A 24,355-nucleotide genomic window follows, 5' to 3' on the forward strand; every position below is an offset into this window, starting at 1 on the left:
CCAAGGATCCAGCCAGCCAGTGTGGTGCTTCTGCCCAGGCCCCTTGCTCCGGGCCTTGACAAGTTCTGCTGGGCCTCCCAGGTGGCACTAGTGGTAAAGAACCCGCCTGCCACTGCAGGAGATACAACAGACATGGGTTCGATCCTTGGGTCAGGAAGATGCCCCAGAGGACAGCGTGGCAACCCACTCCAGTATTCTTGCCTGGAGAATCCCATGGACAGAGGAGCCTAGAGGGCTACAGTTCATGGGGTCACAGAGTCAGACGTGACATGCCAGGCCTCTGCCGCTGCTGGGCCGAAGCAAGCCAGACAAGTGGATATTGTCCACCCTGGTCACTATTCCAGACACAAGGTAAATCATGTCCGATTCTTTGCAACCCCATGGACTGGAGCCCGCCAGGCTCCTCTGTCCATGACATTCTCAGGCGAGAATACTGGAATGGGCTGCCATGCCCTCCTCCAGGGGATCTTCCAAATCTGGGGATTAAACCCGTGTCTCTTCTGTCTCCTGCATTGACAAGCGAGTTCTTTACTATTAGCACCACCTGGGAAGCCCATGGTATGCATATATGTGCATATACACAATGGGATATTACTCAGCATAAACATGAAATACTGCCATTTGCAGCAACTCGGATGGACCGAGGGAACATTACAGTGAAGTCAGTCAGACAGAGACAAATGCTATGTGATGCCATTTACACATGGGATCTAAAAAGTAATACAAATGAATCTACACACGAAACAGACAGACTCATAGACACAGAAAGCAAATTTATGGTTAACAAAGGGACAGGGAAGGAGAAACAAATCAGAAGCATGGGATTAATAGATACAAACTTCTATACATCAAATAGATAAGCAACAAGGATTTACTGTGTGACACAGGGAATTACATTCAATATCTTTAATAATCTGTAACATAATATAATCTGAAACATGTAACTGAATCACATCGCTGTATACCTTAAACTAATGCAATGTTGTGAATCAACTATACTTCAATTAAAAAATTATTTTCATTTGGAAGATTATTCACTTCATAATAAAATTTTCAAGTGAATATTTTCTCGATCAACAATTATAGTAATGATATAATTGTGATCATATGGGTATCTGAGAGATTTGTATTACTATTATTAATAATGGAGAAATTCATCAATAAATGGTAATGAAAAAAGAAAAGAAGTTGGGGAAACTTTCCAATGTGAAATAGTCAAACAAAGGGTCAGAGACATGTTATAGCCTGAAAAACAGGATATCGTTAGAGCTAGGGAATAGGATATAGGGAAAAAATAAGGCTGGAAAGGCTGATAGATGCTGGGTGCAGTCTTACTACAACTACAGCCCTTTAGGTTTGAGTTTACCAATATTTTGACTCTAAGAATGTCTTTTATGATGTCAGAAACTGTACAGATAGTGTATACTCATGTGATAGTAATTATATGTTTAGTGTTCACTGATTAAGAAAATATATAATGGAAAAGGTTATAAATCACTAGTAATTTTAAATACGTTTTTATTTTATTCATAACCATAGCATCTCAGACTTTTTTTAAGAAAGTGGTGAGATTATGCAGAAATTATTTATTCAATATATAGACAAAGGTTGGTGAACTAATAGATTCATTCCTGCCCCCACCACAAACTGAAAACCACTGCGACAGTAATAGCAACAGTAGTAGCAACATTATTTTTATTAACTTTTATTGGGTTATAGTTGCTTTACAAGGCGGTGTTAGTTTCCACTGTGCAGCAAAGTTAATTAGCTATACGTACACACACATCCCCTTTTGTGACTTCCCTTGCATTTAGGTCGCCGCAGGGTACCAAGGAGAGTTCACGTGCTGTACCGTGTCCTCATTAGTCATCTATTTTATGCCCACTGTCAATAATGTACGTCAACCCCGATCTCTGATTGCTCCCACCCCTCCTTGCCCTTGTGATAGCCATACATTTGTCCTCTACATCTGTGTCTCTGCTTCTGCTTTGCAAACATCATCTGCACCATTTTCCTGGACCCCTCACATGCGCGTTAATATACAGTGTTTGTGTTTCTCCTACTTCATTCTGTCTCTAGGTCCATCCACGTCTCTACAAACATTATAGAGTGGTTCACGAGTTTGCATGCCATCCTTGCACGGGCCAGGCTGATCTCTGCATTGTTCCAATTTTAGTATGTGTGTTGCCAAAGTGAGCACAGTAGTAGCTACATTAATTGAATGTTTGCTAAGTGCCTGTTCTAAGCACTGCTGTATTAACTCATTTAATTCACACAATGACCGTATGAGATAAACATTATGAGGACCCTATTTATAAAAGTTTGTTTCTGTTTCCTTACACTTTTTCTTCTCTTTTCCTTTACTAAAACCCTCAGAACTGCTAACCTAATCTGTCCGACCATAGACTTTCAAGGGACTTGTGATCTGTGCTGTTTACTGTGTGCTGTTACTTAGATCCCAAACTTGGACTGGTAGGCAGGAAGTGCCAAGCCTCGCTAGGAGTCAGAAGCTAGATGGAGCTCTAGCTCCAAGAGACTCTCCCAGGGTAGCGCTTAGGAGGCGCACGGGCTTCTTCCTTTGGTGACGGCAGCTCCCAGTGGACCAGGAGGCTCTCCAGGGGCTTCTGTCCCAACTCCTTGGATATCCCTTCTGTGGAATCTGCGGGAGTGAACTGGGAGGAATGGCCCTAGTAACTCGAGGACAAATCACTTTCTCCTCACGCCGGCCCCTCACCATCTCTTTTGCTATCGCTTACGCTGGCGTGGTGATGCTCAGAAGGGACATCGTGGTTGCTGCTTATCCTTCACGACTCACCACTCCTCCTGCGGTCAGCACTGCACTGAGGGACGTGCACAGGCACACGGAAGACGGATGCCTCCCCCAGAAGTCCCAGCTTGGGACCGGACAGCTACGCTACTGCACCCTGGGTGGCATCAGAGAAAAGGACGAACCAAACAAAGGTCTTTGTGGCAAGGAGCTGGAAATCAATCTGGGATGCCATCAGGTCTACCCCGGTGCACCTCCACCGGGAGGGGTGAGTCCAGCACCTGCGTCAGTAAGGGACAGACTAAGTCCAACCAGGGAAGGAGAGCTGTGGTGGAGAGTCTGTCTACACCCCCATCTAGAGCAGGGAGGGATGCCTGCGGTGGACAGAAGCCATGCCTGTGGATGCCACTTTTTTTCTCTCTTACAGATGGGAGCTAACAGTTCTAGAACCACTCCTTTAAAATGTATTTTTTTTTTTTTTTAGTATTATTTGTCTTTGTTGGTCTTTGTTGCAGGCTTCGAACTCTTAGCTGTGGCATGTGGGGTCTACTTCCCTGACCAGGGATTAAACCCAGGCCCCCAGCATTGGGAGCGCAGTGTCTTAGCCACTGGACCATCAGGGAAGTCCCTAAAATGTATTTTAAAAAACGGGGACAAGTTTGATCCCCAGAATTGAAAAACACATGCCTGATCTTCTTCTGTGATACTGAATGGCCACAGTATCCTTTGGAAGATGGGGGACACTGGCCAGTTCAAGGGTCTTAATTATGATACTGTTTTACAACTAGACCAGTTCTGTAGAAAACAAGAGAAATGGGCAGAAGTGCCCTATGTGGTGCTCTGTGAGACATGCCAGACTTGTGTCCTAAGGGTGCAGACTTGGGTGTAAAAACTTCAGCTGCCTCCTGTCCTCTTACTTTGCCCCTGTATCTGGGGCTCCCAACTGAACAGGCTGAAAATCAGGGCACCCTTCTAGGAGGGGCTGCCTCAGTCTCGGCAGAGTCGTGGTCGAGATTATCTAGAGGATCCAAAAAGTACATAGAAGCCTTTACAGGACTAACTTTATGAGCTTATTTAGAGAAATGTAATGACTCCTGACTCGAGAGCTCTAGTTTTAGGGAAGCTCCTACTTTTGAAGCTGAATGGCTTGACCATGAGACAAGGGAAAAGAGAGAACATGAAACAGCCCTCCTTCCTTCTGGGAGCCAAGCAGTTCCCGTAACAGAGCCACTTTGTCAGATGTATTCTTTTCTAACCCCCATGGACTGTAGCCTGCCAGGCTCCTCTGTCCATGGAATTCTCCAGGCAAGAATATTGGACTGGGTTGCAATTTTCTTCTTCAGGGCATCTGCCTGGCCCAGGGATCCAACCTACATCTCCTGCGTTGCATAAGGATTTCTATCACGGAGCCACCTGGAAACCCCTCAATACAGCACTTATACACTGTCTTGATGACATCTGGTTTGGGCTCTTTACCCAGATAATCACAACAGTGTGACCACTCACCCAGAGCCAGACATCCTGGAATGTGAAGTCAAGTGGGCCTTAGAAAGCATCACTACAAACAAAGCTAGTGGAGATGATGGAATTCCAGTTGAGCTATTTCAAATCCTAAAAGATGATGCTGTCAAAGTACCACACTCAATATGCCAGCAAATTTGGAAAACTCAGCAGTGGCCACAGGACTGGAAAAGGTCGTTTTTCATTCCCATCCCTGAGAAAGGCAATGTCAAAGAATGCTCAAACTACTGCACAACTGCACTCATCTCACACGCTAGTAAAGTAATGCTCAAAATTCTCCAAGACAGGCTTCAGCAATACATGAACCGTGAATTTCCAGATGTTCAAGCTGGTTTTAGAAAAGACAGAAGAAGCAGAGATCAAATTGCCAACATCCACTGGATCATTGAAAAAGCAAGAGAGTTCCAGAAAAATGCCTATTTCTGCTTTATTGACTATGCCAAAGCCTTTGACTGTGTGGATCACAATAAATTGTGGAAAATTCTGAAAGAGATGGGAATACCAGACCACCTGACCTGCCTCTTTGAGAAACCTATATGCAGGTCAGGAAGCAATAGTCAGAACTGGACAGGGAACAACAGACTGGTTCCAAATAGGAAAAGGAATATGTCAAGGCTGTATATTGTCACCGTGCTTATTTAACTTATATGCAGAGTACATCATGAGAAACAATGGGCTGGATGATGCACAGCTGGAATCAAGATTGCCGGGAGAAATATAAAAAACCTCATATATTCAGATGACACCACCCTTCTGGCAGAAAGTGAAGAGGAACTAAAAAGCCTCCTGATGAAAGTGAAAGAGGAGAGTGAAAAAGTTGGCTTAAAGCTCAACATTCAGAAAACAAAGATCATGGCATCTGGTCCCATCACTTCATGGGAAATAGATGGGCAAACAGTGGAAACAGTGGCTGACTTTATTTTGGGGGGCTCCAAAATCACTGCAGATGGTGATTGCGGCCATGAAATTAAAAGGCGCTTACTACTTGGAAGAAAAGTTATGACCAAACTAGATAGCATATTAAAAAGCAGAGACATTACTTTGCCAACAAAGGTCCGTCTAGTCAAGGCTATGGTTTTTCCGGTATGGATGTGAGAGTTGGACTGTGAAGAAAGCTGAGCACCAAAGAATTGATGCTTTTGAACTGTGGTGTTGGAGAAGACTCTTGAGAGTCCCTTGGACTGCAAGGAGATCCAACTAGTCCATCCTAAAGGAGATCAGTCCTGGGTGTTCATTGGAAGGACTGATGCTGAAGCTGAAACTTCAGTAACTGAACTTTATTTTTACTTTAAGGCCCACTCAGCTGCCAGGGACAATAATCTTATCATGGAAGGCCAGCGCCCTTCCTCAGGGCTGTGTCTGGTTAGCGAATGTGTAGGTGCCAGGATGAGGAGAAGCAGGAGATGTCTGGTCCTCACATCTCTGGTCCAGCAGGAATTCAGAGGTGCTCTTTGTCCACTCTGGCTTTTGGTTTTCAGTCTTGTTGTTTAGGTGCTGATAAGCCTGGCTTGAAGCCTCCAATCACGGTGTCTGCCTGGCTTACAGGTCAGATGCCTGTCGCTTCCTTGCTTCGATCTGGCAGAAATCTCTTTCAGGTGGCCCTTCTGCCATATTTAGACTAACTTCCATCGGCCTCCTGAAGCTGAAACTTCAATACGTTGGCCACCTCATGCGAAGAGTTGACTCATTGGAAAAGACCCTGATGCTGGGAGGGATTGGGGGCAGGAAGAGAAGGGGACAATAGAGGATGAGATGGCTGGATGGCATCACCAACTCAATGGACATGAGTTTGAGTAAACTTCGGGAGTTAGTAATGGACAGGGAGGCCTGGCGTGCTGCGATTCCTGGGGTCGCAAAGAGTCGGACATGACTGAGCAACTGAACTGAACTAAATAGGGAGAAGAGCTTGAAGAGGTAACCATCAAAGCAGATTAAAAAGAAGTTTTTTTTCCCTGGGGGAAGGGTGGAAAGAGGATTGGTTTTCCAGCTTCAGCCCTGCCACTTACTAGATGTATGACTCTGGGCAAGTTACTTCCATATCTAGCAAAGAGTTAAGCACCTGATGAAAAAATGTATGTGAATGTGAAAGTAATAACATACTTTTACATGCCAGAATCTCATATAAAAATGACAAGTTTCTATAAAGAAAGAGTAACATGTTAAGCAGATAACATCACTTTACAGATTAATTTTAAATTGGTAGGCTAAGCAAAGCAAGGCCAATGTGAAATCGAGGAAAGGATAGGTGAATCTATTATAATCAAGGATTTCCCATTTTTATCTTTTTTTTTTTTTTGCCAAAGTCTGGTTGTCCTTCGAGGTTGTCCTTTCTTGGATCTTATGAAACCAGAGCAAATGACTCAAGCTTGATGTGAAGTAAATATTAATAATTTTGGTGTTTTTATTTTTTGTATCTGTGGGAGAGAAATCACCACTCTTAAAGGGTTCGATAATATTTCCAGGCTACGCTAAGACTATTAGGCAGGTAACTTTATTTTTTAAATGGATAAGAAGCACAGAATAATTATTCTATGACAAGTCTTCCTGCCTCAGAATCATATCACTCTGATCTCAATGAAAATACCAAAGTTTTTGCATTTGGAGGGTTTTATGTGCATGTATGATCTTGAACCTGAGGTCTGAAAAAAATAAATCAGCACCACATTCTCCTTAAACAGGATAGAGTCAATAACTTTTAAAACTTTCATGCAAGGGCAAAGTAAATATGCAGAAAAAAACAAAAAGAAGTAGGGGATTTTTCTGCATCACTTTAATTAAAGCTGAACATATACCAACAGTTAGCCTGGAAGCCTATTATAACGCAAAGAGCAATGATGTTAGACACCAATGACCCGAATTCAAGCCTAATTCTGGCTCAAGATAGGGGACTTTGAGAAAGTTTCTGGGACATCTCTGTGTTTTCGATTCCTCATCCCTAAAACTGCTGCTGAGTGGATAACACGGAAAACGGTTTCCCCTGTGACTCAAATGGCACAGCATCTGTCTGCCAACGCAGGGGGTACTGGTTCAATCCCTGGGTCAGCAAGGTTCCCTGCAGGAGATGGCAATCCACTCCTAATATTCTTGCCTGGAAAATTCCATGGACAGAGGAGCCTAGAGGGCTACAGTCCATGGGGTCCCAAAAAATGGGACACGAATTGGCGACTAAACAACAACAAAGCATGCAGAAGCAATTTGTAAAAGAGCCATTATTTCTCTCCTAGAATGTGCTTGCCATCAGTAATAGACTGTGTTATTATTCATTGTGCGCAGCTTCTGGACTTTCTACTTGGAAGCCTAGCTCGAGGCAAATGTCGCAGCGAGTTTAGGAACAGTTTCTAAAAGCTCAGCCTTTCTGAAGCGCTTTCCCTCAGAGTGAAAGCAGTAGTCTGGGAAACCAGGCTGGCACCACCCCTTTCAGTTATGAAGCTTGGTTCTAGTTCGTGCTTATCTCCGTAATATTTGGGACACTGCTATTTCATGGTCGTTTTCTTGTGGTGGTTGTTTTCTCTTCACAATGTCGGCACAAGCGAGAAAATCTACTGAAGGAAGTACAAGATCCTTCTTGTCTCCCCTTCTGCCCGCAGCTCACCTAAGTTTTCCCTACATAGCGGTCGCAGCCTCAGACGTCCTCAAAACCGAAAACTCAGAGGGCCTAGACCGTGGATCAAGGGTACTGACCAGGTAAAAGCCGAAGGGATTCCGGTTCAGGTACAAGAGCTCGTCCAGACAGCCAAAACGACCACACACTTTCACCCAGAGAGAACCCTCGCGAGACAACAGAGCAAGCAGCGAGAGAAGTCCAGTTTCTCGCGAGAAGAGGGGGCGTCGACGGAAACTAGGAAATGGCTCCCTTGGCGACCCGGACCAGCCGATGGGCGGGGCCAGAATTAAGCCCACCCCTTTCCGGCTTCTTTCCCCGCCTCCTAACCCTGAGGTGTCGGGCCTGCGGTGCGGGCGCCGGGTTCTCCGGGTTCCGCCCCGCTGGTGCAGGGTCTGGAGGAAAGCCTAGGGAACGCGCCTCGGCCGGCTTTGAAGGAGGGGGGCGGGGAGGGGCTTGCGGCTGGCGGCCCCGCCCCCTTCTTCAGCTCGCAGGCGGGCGCGTCCGCCGGCCTCCCGCGTCCGCCGGCCCTGGGGCCGCGTCCCCCGGGCAACTCGTCAGTCGCGGCCTGAGCGTCTGCCCGCAGGTGTCGGCGCCGAAGCTCGGGGCGCGGCCTGCTTCGGCCCCATGGTGGGCTTTGGGGCGAACCGGCGGGCCGGCCGCCTGCCCTCCCTGGTTCTGGCGGTCCTGCTAGTGGTGATCGCGGTGCTCGCCTTCAATTACTGGAGCATCTCCTCACGCCACGTCCTGCTGCAGGAGGAGGTGGCGGAGCTGCAGGGCCAGGTCCAGCGCACCGAGGTGGCCCGCGGACGCCTGGAGAAGCGCAATTCGGACCTCCTGCTCTTGGTGGACTCGCACAAGAAACAGATTGACCAGAAGGAGGCCGATTACGGCCGCCTTAGCAGCCGGCTGCAGGCCCGGGAGGGCCTCGGGAAGAGATGCGAAGATGACAAGGTAAGCAAGAAGCCGCCTCCGCCACCCCCCATAGTTTCCTTCAGCTCCGTGGCGGGGGTGTTCGCGCGGCCGTGGCCGCCTCTGCCTTCCAGAGTCGCTGCCTTGGAGGCTTCCCTTGCCGCTCACAACCATGTTTCTGTCAGACTTTAACTGGTTCTCCACGGCCACGTTTTGCGGTCCCTTCCAGGCGAAACTGTAAGTGTTTGGTTCTCAAGGGTGGCCTCTCCGTGGATGCCGCCTTTTCCCCAAGCCGGGCTGCTGAGCTGGCAGTCGTGATGATCTGGCCCGTCTATGTGGCCGCCCGCCTTACGTCTACAGATAGACAGGGTTAGAGACTGCCGGATTTGGTGTGAGTATTGTTGCCCTATCTTTTATTCCATGCGCACTGATCATTATTAATTTCTTTATTTAAAGAATGTGGCTTCCTCTAACCCTTCTACTTATGGCGATCACCATATATTTTTTAAGCAGTCTAACTTCTCGTAAATCTCTACAGGGCTATGTATTAAGCAGTTAAAGAATAAGAATTACTGCCTTTTTTTGTGATAAAAATATTTTTATAGGTGGGCTGTGGAGCCATATATGAGCCACACTTGTGACTTGGACATAGATAATCCAAAATTATGTACTCAGTTTGAATTGTTAGTGAAATTAACCCAAAAGATAGACTCTAAAAATAACATTCTAAGCAACAGAATCTCATGTCATTGTCCTAATTGATCTTGAAGGAAATAAAAATACAATTTTGTATGCTTAACTTTTAGGGTTAGTGTTGGAAAGCCATACTAAGTTTAAATTGCGAAAGTTTAAAGCTAGACTGTAACTAGACCGATGCTGAGTAGTCTTTGTTCTCACCAGCATATTGGGAACTATATTATTAACTTATGACCTATGCAATTTTTGTTGATATACCAGACCTGTGAAAATTTCTGGATAGGATAAGTATAATAGATACCTTTCTTTCTGGACCCTCTTTTGGTAATCATCACAGTGTTTTTGTGTGTGTGAGTTCCCATTATGAGTTTTTATTTTGTATGCCAATTATTTATAGTTAATCATTATAAATTAAAATCTCCTGAGCTCCCAATTTCCTTACTGTCACCAACCTCTACTTTGTTTCTTATTTCATGAAGATTGAGGCCCACAGAAGCACTTGAGGTAAGTGCTTTTCAGTAGCCTACACTTTCACCATAACATAGCTTCTGAGAGGAGCAACAGATCAGCAAACTTATACTACATACTGAACTCTGTAGACTGAAAAGTTCTCTGGGGTGGAATAAACAGATATCTATGAAATTTTGGAGTATTAAAGGAGATCTTCAGACTTGAATGGTTAGGTATTACTATTCAAATTCTCTACAATCTGGAAAGAAAGATAAATCTTTTCTAGTGATTTATACTCTGGATTCCATTTCTTCCATCTACTGGACTGTGATTATCAGTTTCTTTCAGTAGGTTTTCATTTTTACCTTCAACCGCATATAGGTGTTCGCTGTTCTAAAATTTTTTGTATTCTTCCATATACTCCATTCTCCCAATCAACCAATGTCTTTGTTTTTACTTTCACTGATAAACTCTAGTTGTTGGTGGTCTATAAATGTTTCATGCATTTCTTTTTTCATCCCCATCCTAATTTTTTTCATTCTGTATACCATCCTTCTTTCCTTCTCTTTTCTGAAGCACTTGAGGTAAGTGCTATATTATTAACTTATGACCTATGCAATGTGATCTATTTTCTTCAAGGTAAGAAATGGCAGTCTTCCTGGTCAAATCAAAAAGCATTTTTGTTCTTATTCTGTTCAATTTCTCAATAACTGATTGTCTCTAACATTTTGGGAACTATCTCCTTTCTTGCTTCATTATCATTGAATTCTGTGGATTTGCTTCCTACCTTCTTCAGTATACTTATTTTTTGCTGATCTCCCCCCCAACTGTCTAATAATAATGAACTATATTCTTGAGTCTTTGTTTTCCTCTTACAGCAGTATTTCTCAAGGTGGTGTTAAACAGAATACCCTCCTAGAAATTGTTCATAGATGGTCAGGACAAAAAAGGAAAACCTTCTTTTGGGAGGAAAATGTTAAACAGTGTAAGTAGTATATTCTCCTCTTCAAGTTTATAATCCTGCTAGCATATAAAGGCTCTGAGAGATGTGTTAGTAAAGAAGCCTGTTTAATTTTGTTTAACTTAGTCTCTATCAGTTAATTTGATCACTGATTACTATTTTCATGGCCAGCTTGTTACCATGGTACAGAAGAATGTAGCAAAGCACACTAGTTTGGGAAATGTTGCCCTAGGTATCTAGATGAGCTATAGATGAAATTTGTCTTTTAGAGGTGTTTCCTTTATTCCTGCTACTCCCTCAGGAGCTGAGAAGATAGATTTATCGTGTGTAAATGATCTAAAATACTTCTGGATGGTGATAATGTTGGAGAAACAAGTAAATTGACAATTAAAAGTATCTTCCTTTTTAAACTAGACTTGTTTTAATGTTTATTCATGTTAGTGTAGTCTCTTTAAAGTAAAGGCTCTGCCTTTCAGGGTTTTTACCTAAAGCACACACTGGTGCTGACCCCTTCAGTAGTCATTTGTACACCCTTGGTTTGGTAGATATCCTACCTGATGACTCAGGGTTGTGTCCTGATTGGTCTGAACTGATTACGGTAATTTCATTATTCCCGGTGCTTAGTTTAGGAAGGGGCTGGCTAGTGAGTTGCTAGGGGAAGCTTCCTTGCTCCTTAAAAGAGTCATACTTGCACCTCAGTGATATTCTTCCCCCAAATGAAAAATCTCCAGTCTAATCATAAGAAAGCATCAGACAAACTCACATTCAGGGACATTCTACAAAATACCTGAGCAGTACTCTTCAAAGAGTCACATTTGAAGAGACGGTCGGTCTCTCTTGCCAGATGTTGTTGCTTCACCACGTGATGCCTGAAATTAGGGTAACCAGAGTGCCAGAAAAGTTAGCTAAGGAATGGCTGAGGCACTGAAATTGGCAGAGTGGAGTGTTAAAATAGTATATTGGCATTTGTTATGTGAAATAAAGAAACATTCCTGGGGCTTCCCTGCTTCTCTGGTGTCTCAGTGGTAGACAATCTGCCTGCCAGTGCAGGAGACATGGGTTCAGTTCATGACCCGGGAACATCCCACATGCTTCAGAAAAACTAAGCCCGTGCAACCACAACTACTGAGCCTGTCTTCTAGAGCCTAGGAGTTGCAGCTGCCGAGCCCATGTGCTGCAGCTGCTGGAACCTCTGGGTGCACCCAGAGCCTGTCCTCCGCAGCAGGAGAAGCTGCCGCAGTGAGCAGCCCGAGCACCGCAACGGGAAAGTAGCCCCGCTGGCCACTGAAGACCCAGCACAGCCAAAAATAAATAAATAAACGAAGTTTCAAAAATTCCTATTGTGCAAGCCAGTCACGTTGGGAGTTCCTTAGTTACAGCCTAAGGTATCTGACTATTGAGATTCTCATTGTCACAGTCGTATCTGAGATGTAGGTTAGATCTTCTGCATCCCCAGGGCAGTGTGGGCAGTGGCCTCAGATCTGCGTGTGGTCTGACGGCTCCTCAAGGGACTTTGCCTCAAGATCAGTAGTGGTGTTGTGATGCCTGACTCGGTCGGTGCTTGCTTCACAGTCTTTTGGAGATCAGGATCCTTAGGTTGCATCACCTCCCTGTATACCCTTGCCCATTCCATGGATGTTCCAAGCCAAAACTCCTTTGCCCTGATGAGATAGCTGCCTTAGGTATGATGTGTGAGTAGGGAGTTTTGGTAAGGCAGCCCTTTTCCAAGTTCAGTTCGGTTCCGTTGCTCAGTCGTGTTCGACTCCCTGCGACCCCATGCACTGCAGCACGCCAGGCTTCCCTGTCCATCACCAACTCCCAGAGCCTACTGAAACTCATGTCCATTGAATCGGTGATGCCATCCAACCATCTCACCCTCTCTCGTCCCCTTCTCCTGCCTTCAATCTTTCCCAGCATCAAGGTCTTTTCCAGTGAGTCGGTTCTTCGAATCAGGTGGCCAAAGTATTGGAGTTTCAGCTTCAACACCAGTCCTTCCAATGAATATTCAGGACTGATCTCCTTTAGGATTGACTGGTTTGATCTTCTTGCAGTCCAAGGGATTCTCAGGAGTCTTTGCCAACACCACAATTCAAAAGCATCAATTCTTTGGTGCTCAGCTTTCTTTATAGCCCAACTCTCACATCCATACATGACTACTGGAAAAACCATAGCTTTGACTAGATGGACTTTGCTGGCAAAGTCATGTCTCTGCTTTTTAATATGCTGTCTAGGTTGGTCATAGCCTTTCTTCCAAGGAGCAAGCGTCTTTTAATTTCATGGCTACAGTCACCATCTGCAGTGATTTTGGAGCTCAAAAAAATAAAGTTTTTCACTGTTTCCATTATTTCCTCATCTATTTGCCATGAAGTGATGGGACCGGATGCCTTGATTTTAGTTTTCTGAATGTTGAGTTTTAAGCCAACTTTTTCACTCTCCTCTTTCACTTTCATCAAGAAGCTCTTTAGTTCTTCTTTGCTTTCTGCCATAAGGATGGTGTCATCTGCGTATCTGAGGTTGTTGATTGTTCAAGTTACCCTTTTTTTAAAAAAAAGTTGTCTTAGAACATTTAAGCTCTATGGGATTATTGCAAAGATAGTACAGACAGTTTCTTCATGCCCCATACCTAGTTTTTCCTGTTATTAAATGGCACATTTGTCATAATTAATCAACCCCTACTGATGCATTAAAAAATCATGGCATTGGGTCCCATCACTTCATGGCAAATAGATGGGAAAACAGTGGAAACAGTGACAGACTTTATTTTCTTGGGCTCAGAATCACTGCAGACAGAGATTGCAGCCATGAAATTAAAAGACGCTTGCTCCTTGGAAGAAAAGCTATGAGAAACGTAAACAGCATATTAAAAGGCAGAGGCATTACTTTGCTGACGAAGGTCCATCTAATCAAAGCTATGATTTTTCTAGTAGTCATGTATGGATATGAGAGTTGGACCATAAAGAAGGCTGACCACCGAAGAATTGATGCTTTTGAACTGTGGTGCTAGAGAAGACTCTTGAGAGTCCCTTGGACTGCAAGGAGATCAAACCAGTCCGTCCTAAAGGAAATCAATCCTGAATATTTATTGGGGGTACTGATGCTGAGGCTGAAACTCTAATACTTTGACCACCTAATGTAAGGAGCTGACTCACTGGAAAAGACCCTGATGCTGGGAAAGATTGAAGGCAGGAGGAGAAGGGGACAACAGAGGATGAGATGGTTGGATGGCATCACCTATTCAATGGACATGAGTTTGAGTAAACTCCAGGAGATTCCCTGAAGGACAGGGGAGACTGGTGTGCTGCAGGCCATGGGGCGGCAAAGAGTTGGACATGACCGAGTGACTGAACAACCACAGTTGATGCATTAATAATAACTGAAGTCCATACTTTGTATTTTCTCAGTTTTTCCCTAATGCCCTTTTTCTGTTCCAGGATCCCTTCTAAGGTTCCACATTACATTTAGTTGTCATGTCTCTATAGGCTTCTTGTAGTCGTGACAGTTTTTTCAGACTTTGTTTATGATCTCGACAGTTTTTTTTTCCCATAATTTTTATTTATTTACTTATTTTTGGCTGTGCTGGGTCTTCGTTGCTACATGACCTTCTCTCCAGTTGCAGCGAGTGGGGGCTTCTCTGTCACTGCAGTGCTCAGACTTCTCATTGCAGTGGCTTCTCTTATTGTGGAGCCTGGGCTTTAGGGTGTGTGGGCTTCAGTAGCTGCAGCGTGTGGGCTCAGCAGGCATGGTCCCAGGCCGTGGAGCTCGGGCTTAGTTGCTCCGTGGCTTGTGGGATCTTCCTGGATCAGGGATCAGACATATGTCTCCTGCATTGGCAGGTGGATTCTTTACCACGGAGCCAGTAGGGGAAGCCCTGACCTTGGCAGTTTTGAGGATTACTGGTCAGGTGTTCTGTAGAATGCCACTCTGTTGGTATTTCTTTGATGCTTTTCTCAGGATTAGACTCAGGTTATGGTTTGGGGGAGGAAGACCGCCGAGGAAAGCGCCCTTCTCGTATCAGAACGTCTCTCAAGGTGACTCACCACTTGGTGCTGACCTTGATCGCCTGGCTTGTGTAGTGTTTGTAGGTTTCTTCACTGTAAAGTCACCGTAAAGGAAAAGAATGCACTTTTTCCTTCCTTTTCCATTCTGTACTCTTTGAAAGGAGGTTGCTATGTACAGCCAGCACTTAATGACTTGGGAGTTATGTTCTGTCTCCTTAAGGGCAGAGTGTCTACATAAATTACTTGCAATTTTTCTGCATGGACCTTAGTCTCTTCTCCCTTATTTATTATTCAGCTATTTATTTATATCAGTATGAACTCAGGGATGTTTATTTTATACTTTAATTTATAATCCACTGCTACTCTATGTTGTTGCTCAGATTGTTCCAGCTTTGGCCATTGGGACCTCTTTCAATTGCTTCTGGGCATAATACCCCATCATTGTCACAAGCCCCTTCCTTAGTTTCTGTCACCACAAGATGCTCTGACTTATCTTGTGTACTTCCTGCCCCAGTCCTAGAATCCTTCTACACAGAGCCCTAGGTCCTTTTATTGGAAAATGGTATCAGAGACCAAAGTCTAGGTGTGAGGTATACTCATTGCTACTGTCAGACTGTCTTTGGAAATCTTGAAATCCCTGCTCCACAGATATCAGCAAGGTGACATTGGATATCTTCCAACTTATTATTCTGTCCTCCCATTTTCAGTTTGTTACCTGGGCTGTTAGAACACAGAAATTCTTTTTTTCCTATACTTTGAACTTTTTATTCTGTGTTGAGGTATAGCCGGTCAGCAGTGTTGTAGTGGTTTCAGGTAAACAGTGAAGGGACTCAGCCATGCGTGTGCGTGTCCCCATTGCGCCTCGTGCCTCCCTCCCATCCAGGCCGCCGCCGAGCACCGAGCAGAGTCCGCTGTGCCGCAGTGGGTCCTGCTGGCCGTCCTCTAGACACAGCAGTGAGTACATGTCCTTCCCACACTCCCGACTCTCCCTTCCCTCCGTCAATCACAGGAGCACAGAAGTTCTTTAAGGGCGCCTGAAACTGTCCTTGGAAGTGAGAAACGAGCTCCACTTCTCTGGGATTCCCTGCATATTTACCTTGTTATTTATTTATTTTTTTTAACCTTCCTCCCTAACGGGTTTTCGTCTAGAGGGCTGTGTTAGTTATCTGCAACTTCCATACAAAATCCCACAGACTGGCTGGCTAAAAACTGCAGAAATTTGTGTTCTGCCGGTCCTGGAGTCTAGAAGTCCAAGGCTGACGTACCGGCAGGTTGCTTTCTCCTGGAGCCTCTCCCCTTGGCTGGCAGAGGGCCTCCCCCTTGCTGCCTTGTCGTCTCATGGCTTCCTTTTGTGTTCCTGCATCTCTGGGGTTCTTCCTCTTCTTATAAGGGCACCAGTCGTGTTGGATTAGGGTCCCACCCCAGTGGCCTCATTTTAACTTACTTACCACTTAAAGACCTTGTTTCTAAATAGGTCACATTCTGAAGTACTGGGTGTTGAGACTTCAGTGTGCGGGTTTGTGGGAACACAGTTCAGCCCGTGCCAAGAGGGAATCTGTGACACACACGCTGCCTTTTCTTTCCTTTCTGTGAGAAAGACCCTTTCTCCTATTTCCTGGGTGGGGTTATTTCTCCTATCCTAACTTGAATTCTTCCTGCCTGTATCTTGTATCAGTTATGGTGGGCCAAGGCAAGCTCTTGATAAATCAGAGCTGTTTGAATATAGAAAATATCCTTCCCAAAACTGTTGTTTTGTTACAAATGGATAAAAAAAAAGAATCAGTTTTGAGGTTTGAAGCCAGACAGTAAATGACTGACCTCTTTTCCCTTTACCAACGGTAATCCTCCCTGAGGCGGTACATACATTTGCTTGAACAGGGAAAGGTCATGTGCCAGAAAGGAGGGTGGGAAACATATTCCTTTTTTTTTCCCCCCCAAAAAATAGCCTCATTGTGTGTGTATGTACACAGTGCTCATATACATACCAAATGCATGTATGTAAAAACCATGGCACGGAATAAGTGTTCATTACCATGATCTCAGAGCTTCCTTGATAGCTAAGTTGGTAAAGAATCCGCCTGCAATGCAGGAGACCTGGGTTCCATCCCTGGGTTGGGAAGATGCCCTGGAGAAGGGAAAGGCTGCCCACTCCAGTATTCTGGCCTGGAGAACTCCATGGACTATCAGAGACGACTGAGCGACTTTCACTCACCATGATCTCGAGTCCTGACTCAGCCATTTAATATGTGCAGAACCTTGGGCAAGTCACTTAACTTCTCTATGCCTTCATTCCACATCTGTAAAATGAGGACAATAATAGTTACCTCTCTCATTCTTGTGAAGTTAAAATGAATAAATTCATTTATATGGTTTGAACATACCATATTGTTTAAAAAAAAAGAAAGAAATGTTTAGTAAGTGTTGTGTTACTTGTTATTCCACAACTACTTCCTTATTTCTCACCAGCCTTCTTTCCAGGATGGGATTCCACCCGTGTTCCTGCCTAAGATCCGGTCCAAACTCTAGCTGGCCTGCCTTGCCCTTTGCCCCGGCTGTCTGACTCCACCCTTGCTGCCTTTCCTGGTCCTTTTCTAAATAGGCGCAGTTGACTCCTCTCATGCCCATCTAAGCTGACTCCCCAACACCTGGCTTTTTTTGTTGTTGTTGTTTAGTCGCAAAGTGTCCAACTCTTTGCAACCCCATGGACTGTGATCCACCAGGCTCCTCCGTCCATAGGATTTCCTAGACAAGAATACTGGAGTGGGTTGCCATTTCCTCCTCCACTGATGCCTGCCTCTGTAATTTGAAGAGCAGCCTTGTGCAGTTTTTCTAACACTATATACATGAATATTCCTGCCTTTGCCTTCCCCATCATAATCTGGCCAAATTCTAGCTGTCATTTAATTGCCACCTCAAATTATTCATAAACCATACAGAGCTCATGCCTCCTTTCTAGACTGCATCCCTTTCCTGCCTTCCTGGTCCCTGTAACGCTCATGCAGCCATTGTTGAGACTGAGGTTAGAAATTTTGGTATCATCTTTGATTCCTTGAGCATCTCAGACTCAGTGATTCAACATACAGAGGAGTTACGTGGTCAAATTGAATTTTTAAAAAAAGCACTCTGGTTGCAGAATAGAGAATTGATTGGAAAGGAAGCAGGAGCTCCCTAAGTAGTCTCCTTGCCCCGAACTCTGTTTTATTTCAGTTAGTCCCGTCCCCTTGAGCAAACCAACTCTCCCTCCTACCTTACTTTTGGAGTAGTTGTGTGACTCACTGTGTCAAATCAGAATTCTGCTGTCCAGCCTTTCAGGCCTTCCGTGGAGGGCCTCCGTCGACTTTTGTCCCGCTGTCTCCTGACCCAGACTGCTCCGGATGTGTTGCTGTGCCGACCTGTGTCTCCTCGCCTACCTTCTGTGTCATGTCAGTTCCTGTTTCTGTGCTTCTGCTCCTGTTATTTGACTCTTAGTCTCTTGCCTCTTTTCTGTTATACCAGCCTTTTGGTACATTGACCATGAAGCCCTCTGACTTCTGACCTGCTGTGTGCTTTTTTTATACACAGTTAACATTTATTGTTTGAACCACTCTAAATTATTTTGTTTTTCATTTTTCACTGATAGCTTCGTAAATGTTAACTTTGTCTTCTCAACAAAATTTTTAAGTTACTTTAGGAAGGACCATATTTAAAATTTTTTCCAATGAGTTCTTGATAGTCATTAGTGCCGATACAGAGTGTTACCAGTTATAGGATTAGAGTGGATTCTAATCCAGTTTCTTGTGTCCTTATAAGAAGGGGAAATTTGGAGACATACAGAGACACAGGGAAGAAGGCCACATGGAGATGGAGGCCTTGACTGGAGTGATGCATGTATAAGCCAAGGAATGCCAAGTATCGTCAGCAGCCACAAGAAGCTAAGAAAAGGGCAAGGAAGAATCCTTCTTTAGGGCCTTCAAATAGAGAGCACGGTCCCATAGACAACTCAGCTTTGGACTTTTGGACTGCAGAACTGTGAGAGAATATTTCTGGTTGTTTTAGTCATTGGGCTTGTGGTTTGTTTTGTTGGTGTTTCGTTGTGAAGTTGTGTCCAGCTTTTTTTCCGACCCCAGGACTGTGGACTGCAGGACTGTAATCCCCTGGGCTCCTCTGACCTTGGTTTCCCAGGCAAGAGTACTGGCACTTTGCTATAATGGCTCTAGGAAACCAATAGAAGATTCACTGAAAACTCTGGCAGACTTCTGAAGGTTACTTTCACTTTTCTGTAGAAACTGACAAGCTGATACCGAAATGTATGGAAATGCAAATAACCTAGGATAGCCAAAACAATTTTTAAAAGAACAAAGTAGGAGAACTTATACTCCCTGATTTCAAGGCTTGTTATATAGTAATGTAATACTATATAGATTCAGTAATCAAGACTGTGGAGTTATTGAAAAGAATGGGCATATAAATCACTGGAATGGAATAGAGCACACAAATAGACCCACAGATATATGGTCAATTAATTTTTGGCAAAAGTGCCAAGGCAGTTTAATGAGGAAAGGGAAATCTTTTCAACAAAAGATATTAAAGCAACTTTATGGTGATGAGGTGGGTGGTGGTGGTATATAACTTGTGCTACTTCACAACATAAACGAATAAAATTAACATGGATCATGGACCTAAATGTAAAAAGTAAAGCCATAAATCTTCTAGACAACAACACAGGAGAAAATATTTGTGACTTTAGATTTGTATGGGTTTTTGAGGACATAAAAAGCATGAACCATAAAAAGAAAAAGAGATAAATTTGACTGTCGAAATTAAAAGCTTTGTTCTTCAAAAGGCACTATTTTTTTAAAAAAGGAAAGAAAAAGCAAGTCATGGGTTGGAAGACATATTTAGAATAGATGTATCAGATAGAGGATTGCAGCCCCCTGTGCCAGGACCCAGACCACCTACCAGCAGGCCAGCACCCGCCCCGATCCCCCCGGGGCCCCAGCCCTGCCAAGCCTCAGGCCACCACCAGCTCTACGACCCCCAGGGCCCTACAGTCAGAGCCCCGGGGACCCTGCTCAGCCTCTCAGCAGGTTATCACTAGCGCCAGGGACCTCTTGGGCCCCAGACTCACCTCCCAGCAGGCCACCACCACCTTCAGCCCCTTAGCTAGCTACCCCGGTGTCCAGCCCCGCCCTGCAGTGGGCCAGCGCCAGCCCCAGGGTTGCAGGGCCCTCAGCCTCACCAGCTAGGGGCCAGTAGCCTCCACACAAGGAACGGCCCCCAGTAGACCACCACCACGACCCGCGCGGCCTGGACGGGGGCGGGGGCTGCCCTTGAGCACGTGGCTCTGATGACTGGAGGGCAGTGTGCTGCTGGGATGCAGAGGACATCTCCAAAAGCCTGCTTTTCCAAGGTGGGGAAATGAAACCAACCTACCAGATACTTAGAAATAAAAACAGTAAATTAGGCAAAATGAGGCAACAGACGAGTATCTTCCAAATGAAGGAGCAAGATAAAATCCCAGAAGAGCTCAGTGAAGTGGAGATGGGCAGCCTGCCCAATAGAGGGTTCAAGGTAATGAGTGTAAAGACATTCAGAGAACTCGGGAGAAGATTGAATGAGCAGAGTGAGAAGTTAGAAGTTTTTAACAAAGAGTGAGAAAATATAAAAAAAGAACCAAACAGGTGAAGAGTAAAATAACTGAAATGAAAAACACACTAGAAGGAATCAACAGTAGATTAGAGGATAGAAAGGAATGGACCGGTGAGTGCGAAGGCAGAGTAGTGGAAATCACTGAAGTTTAACAGGAAAAGGAAAATACTTTTAAGAGAAACTTAAAGCATCATGAGAAACTAAAATTACTGCATACCTTGCCTGTGCCAAGAGGAACGCAAAGTTCAGTCAAATTGAATGGTAATTCTCTTACAAGGAAGCCAAAATGCGAAAACCTTTGGTCTTCATTCACAAAACACAAAACATAGTTCCTTGCTTAATGAAGGTACAGTTCAAGTATTCCCTGCTGTATCTGAGCACATATGCCACATCACCACATTGTATGAATTGTTTCTTTCATCTCTGGAGTGGGTAGAAGGAATTTCCTTGAGTATTCTTTTAGGTTTTTCTCTATTAAAGTTGTAGCCAACATTTTTCAAGAATCAGTTTTATGATCTTCATGGAACCTCCTGAAATTACGCTGACTCTTATCGTGGAAGCAAGAAGAAGCAGAAAAATAAGGAAATAAGAAAGGAAGATGAAAGAAACACGGGGACGTGTGTCTAAGATCTTTGTAGTACAGAGTACATTGTGCAATCGGTATATTTTTGTCAGTTAAAATATTAGAGTTTTAATGTAAGATCAGGGACTTCCCTGTTGTTAGGGCTCCTCCTTCTGCTGAAAGGAACACAGGTCCCATCCCTGGATGGGGAGCTAAGACCCCACAAGCCATGTGGTACGGCAGAAGAACAAAACTCTTCACAGCTAACTCTTCCGGTACACCCAGGAAGTAAAGGAACTAACATTATTAAATGTCAGGCTGTAGTGGACAGGCCTTTGTGTATTTCCATTAATTCTTCTCATTTTATGGTTGAAGAAACAGGCTTAGGTGAGAAAATGGCAGAATCCTAAACTCAGATCTGCTTGATTCCATAAATCCTTTCCACTAAAGTGCATTGCCACACATTAGGTACCTATATCTGTATAGTTTTAAAATGTATAAAATTATATATAGAGAGCAAAATTATATGTAATTATATAAGAACAGTCATCTTGCTAACAGAGCAAATAACTTTTGAGTGTTCACTGTGTGCATTGGTTTCTTAGGGCTGCTGTAACAAAGAACCACAAACTGGATAGCTTAAAATAACCGAACTTGATTGTCTCGTGGTTTTGGAGAGTAGATGTCCAAAATTAAGGTTTTGGCAAGACTGTGCTTCCATTGGAGCCTCTGGGGGAAGATTCTTCTAGCTTCTGTTAACCTCAGGTGTTCTTTGGCTTAAGGCAGCATAACTTTAGTCTCTGTCACCATCTTCCATGGCTGTCTTCCCAACATGTTTGTGTATCTCCGTCTCTTCATGTGGAGGACTCTTCCCTAATTCTGTTTTATTTTCTTACAAGGACTAGTTATTTTGCATTAATTGAGGATTGCATGTGCGTGCTCTGTGCTGAGTCACTTTGGTTGTTTGTGTTTGACTCTGTGACCCCATGGACTATAGGCCCCCAGGCCCCTCTGTCCATGGGATTCTCCAGGCAACAGTACTGGAGTGGGTTGTCATGCCCTCCTCCGGGGATCTTCATGACCCAGGAAATGAACCCATGTTTCTTATGTCTCCCTCACTAGCAGGCAGTTTCTTTATCATTAGCACCACCTGGGAAGCCCATATTGGATTAAGGCCTACCCTAGTTCAGTATGACTTCATCCTATTTGATTATAGCTGCTTTGACACGATTTCCAAGTAAGGTCGCAGTCACAGTCCTGGGGGCGGCAGCGGTTCAGACTTAAACGTGGCCTTTTAGGGAATACAGCTCAACCCGTAATCAGTCTCTCTAAATCGGTTTGGAGTGAACTGAATCTTCACCATATTGATTATTGCAATCCGCGAACACGGAGTGTCTCTGTGTTCTAGATCTTCTCTATATTCTTGCAGCACATTTTACATTTTCAAGTCTCACATGTTTTTATCCCCAAGTATTTCATGTATTTGATGCTATAAAAAATGGAATTGGGCTTGTTCCATTTTCCACTTCTTTGTGGGTATATAAATAGTGCTATTAATTTTTGTATATTGATTGTTTCCCTGCTATAGGATTTATTAGTTCTAGCACTAATGGCATCTAAGGAATTCTAAAGTGAAAGTGAAGTCGCCCAGTTGTGTCCGACTGTTTGCAACGCCGTGGACTGTAGCCCACCAGGCTCCTCCGTCCATGGGATTCTCCAGGCAAGAATACTGGAGTGGGTTGCCATTTCCTTCTCCAGGGGATCTTCCCAACCCAGGGATCGAACCCAGGTCTCCCTCATTGCAGGCAGACACTTTAACCTCTGAGCCACCAGGACCCTAAGGAAGTCTAAGGATTCTACAAAAAGTCATTAGAACTCAGGAGTTTTTCCGGCAGATTCTTTAAAACTATTTCTGGACAGGGTCATGTCATCTGCAAATAAAGACAGTTTTCCCCCCATTCCAGTTGGATGCTTTTTATTTTTCTTCCCCATACTGTACTGGCTAGGACCTCCAGTAAAATGTTAAGTAGAAGTAGTGAGATTGAATATCCTTGCAGAGAGAGTATTTAACAAAGTTGAACACGCATTCATGGTAAAAAAACTCTCAGCAAAATAGCAATAGAAGGAAACTTCCTCATATTCATCAGAGGTCTCTGTCAAAACCCCACAGCTAACCTTATATTTAGTGGCAAAAGACTAAATGCTTTCTCCCACAATCGAAAACATGGAAGGACTTTAAATAGAGGAGTTACTTTAGCAAATTGAGCTTAAAACCTCTGGCTGCAGAATAGAGAATTGATTAGAGAAGTAAAAAAGTAGATATAGGAAAAATAAATATGTTTTATTAAAAAAATTTTTTTCAGTAGTACAGTTGGAGGATAATGGAGTCTTTAACTAAACACATTGTATAATTCTGCGCTTACCAGCCTCAGGAGGCATTTTCGTTAGTATTGATGCCGGGGGAGTGGTAATGGGTTTAGGTGTGGAGCCAGGAATGGTAGGTGTTCTGTACTGCAGAAGAGAGTCCCAACAATGAAGGACTGTTCTACTTCAAATGCTAGTGGCACCTGGATGGAGAAGCACTGGGTCATTAAGATAGAGAAGTGGAGAGAAATAGAATTAACAAGATTTTATAATGCATTTGGTGTGTGATTGGGTAGGCAAAGATGAATCCCATGATACTGGTGATAGTGCTATGACCTGAGGTAGGAACCTTAGATTAGAAGTTAGTTTGAGAAGAGTGCAAGTTTAATAAGTAAGTCCAGTTTGAGGAATCTGTGAAATATTTAGTAGGTAGTTGAAAATGCCCTCTTGGAATTCAGTAGAAAGGACAGCCTAGGAAAAGAGTTTGGCTGTTGAGCTCATAGAAATGGTCTAGGTTTTAGAGTGAGATGGTGAATGTGTAAGATGGAGCTCTGCACCATTTCAGCGTGTGGCAGGGGAAGACCAGGTTTGAATGACTGACAGTCGGCAGAGAGGAGAAGCTGCGTCCCTGGTGGCGTGCCGGCCGCGGGGGAGAGTGTTGAGGAAGAGTCACCAGTGTTGATTGCTGTGATTACCTCCTCAGGATTATCTCTCCGTAAGGTGATTGTGGGCCAGATAGGGCGACATGTTTTGTTCATCTTTGTATTCCCACAGTTCCTGGCATGACATTACTTAATTCCTGAGCAGAGTCCATATTTCTTAATCTGCATATGTTTTAAATACCTGGTTTATACCTAGTTAATGAATGTTGAGTGAATAACTATATCTGTACATT

At 44.1% G+C, this 24,355-nt stretch overlaps 1 protein-coding gene, 1 long non-coding RNA gene and 1 other non-coding gene across 4 annotated transcripts in view; 1 reads left to right on the forward strand and 2 right to left on the reverse strand.

Moving 5' to 3' along the window:
• Positions 1-753: 753 nt before the first annotated feature.
• Positions 754-8,204, reverse strand: LOC139035711 (uncharacterized). The gene is made up of 2 exons (XR_011488427.1): positions 7,970-8,204; positions 754-5,993 (listed from the first exon to the last, which is right to left on the reverse strand). It is a non-coding gene; the product is annotated as an uncharacterized lncRNA (long non-coding RNA).
• On the reverse strand, positions 2,099-2,200 carry LOC139035765 (U6 spliceosomal RNA). Its single transcript, XR_011488481.1, has one exon. It is a non-coding gene; the product is annotated as a U6 spliceosomal RNA (small nuclear RNA).
• Positions 8,205-8,247: 43 nt separating the features above from the next.
• GOLM2 (golgi membrane protein 2) overlaps positions 8,248-24,355 on the forward strand; it is an 88,275-nt gene continuing 72,167 nt past the window's right edge. For both annotated transcript variants that reach the window (XM_020900769.2, XM_020900770.2), the window contains exon 1: positions 8,248-8,843. In XM_020900769.2, coding sequence (XP_020756428.1) covers positions 8,517-8,843 — 327 coding nt within the window. In that variant the 5' untranslated portion in view covers positions 8,248-8,516. The remainder of the gene's footprint in view (positions 8,844-24,355) is intronic.

The sequence above is a fragment of the Odocoileus virginianus genome, chromosome 6, assembly GCF_023699985.2.
Source record: "Odocoileus virginianus isolate 20LAN1187 ecotype Illinois chromosome 6, Ovbor_1.2, whole genome shotgun sequence".
NCBI lineage: Eukaryota > Metazoa > Chordata > Mammalia > Artiodactyla > Cervidae > Odocoileus > Odocoileus virginianus.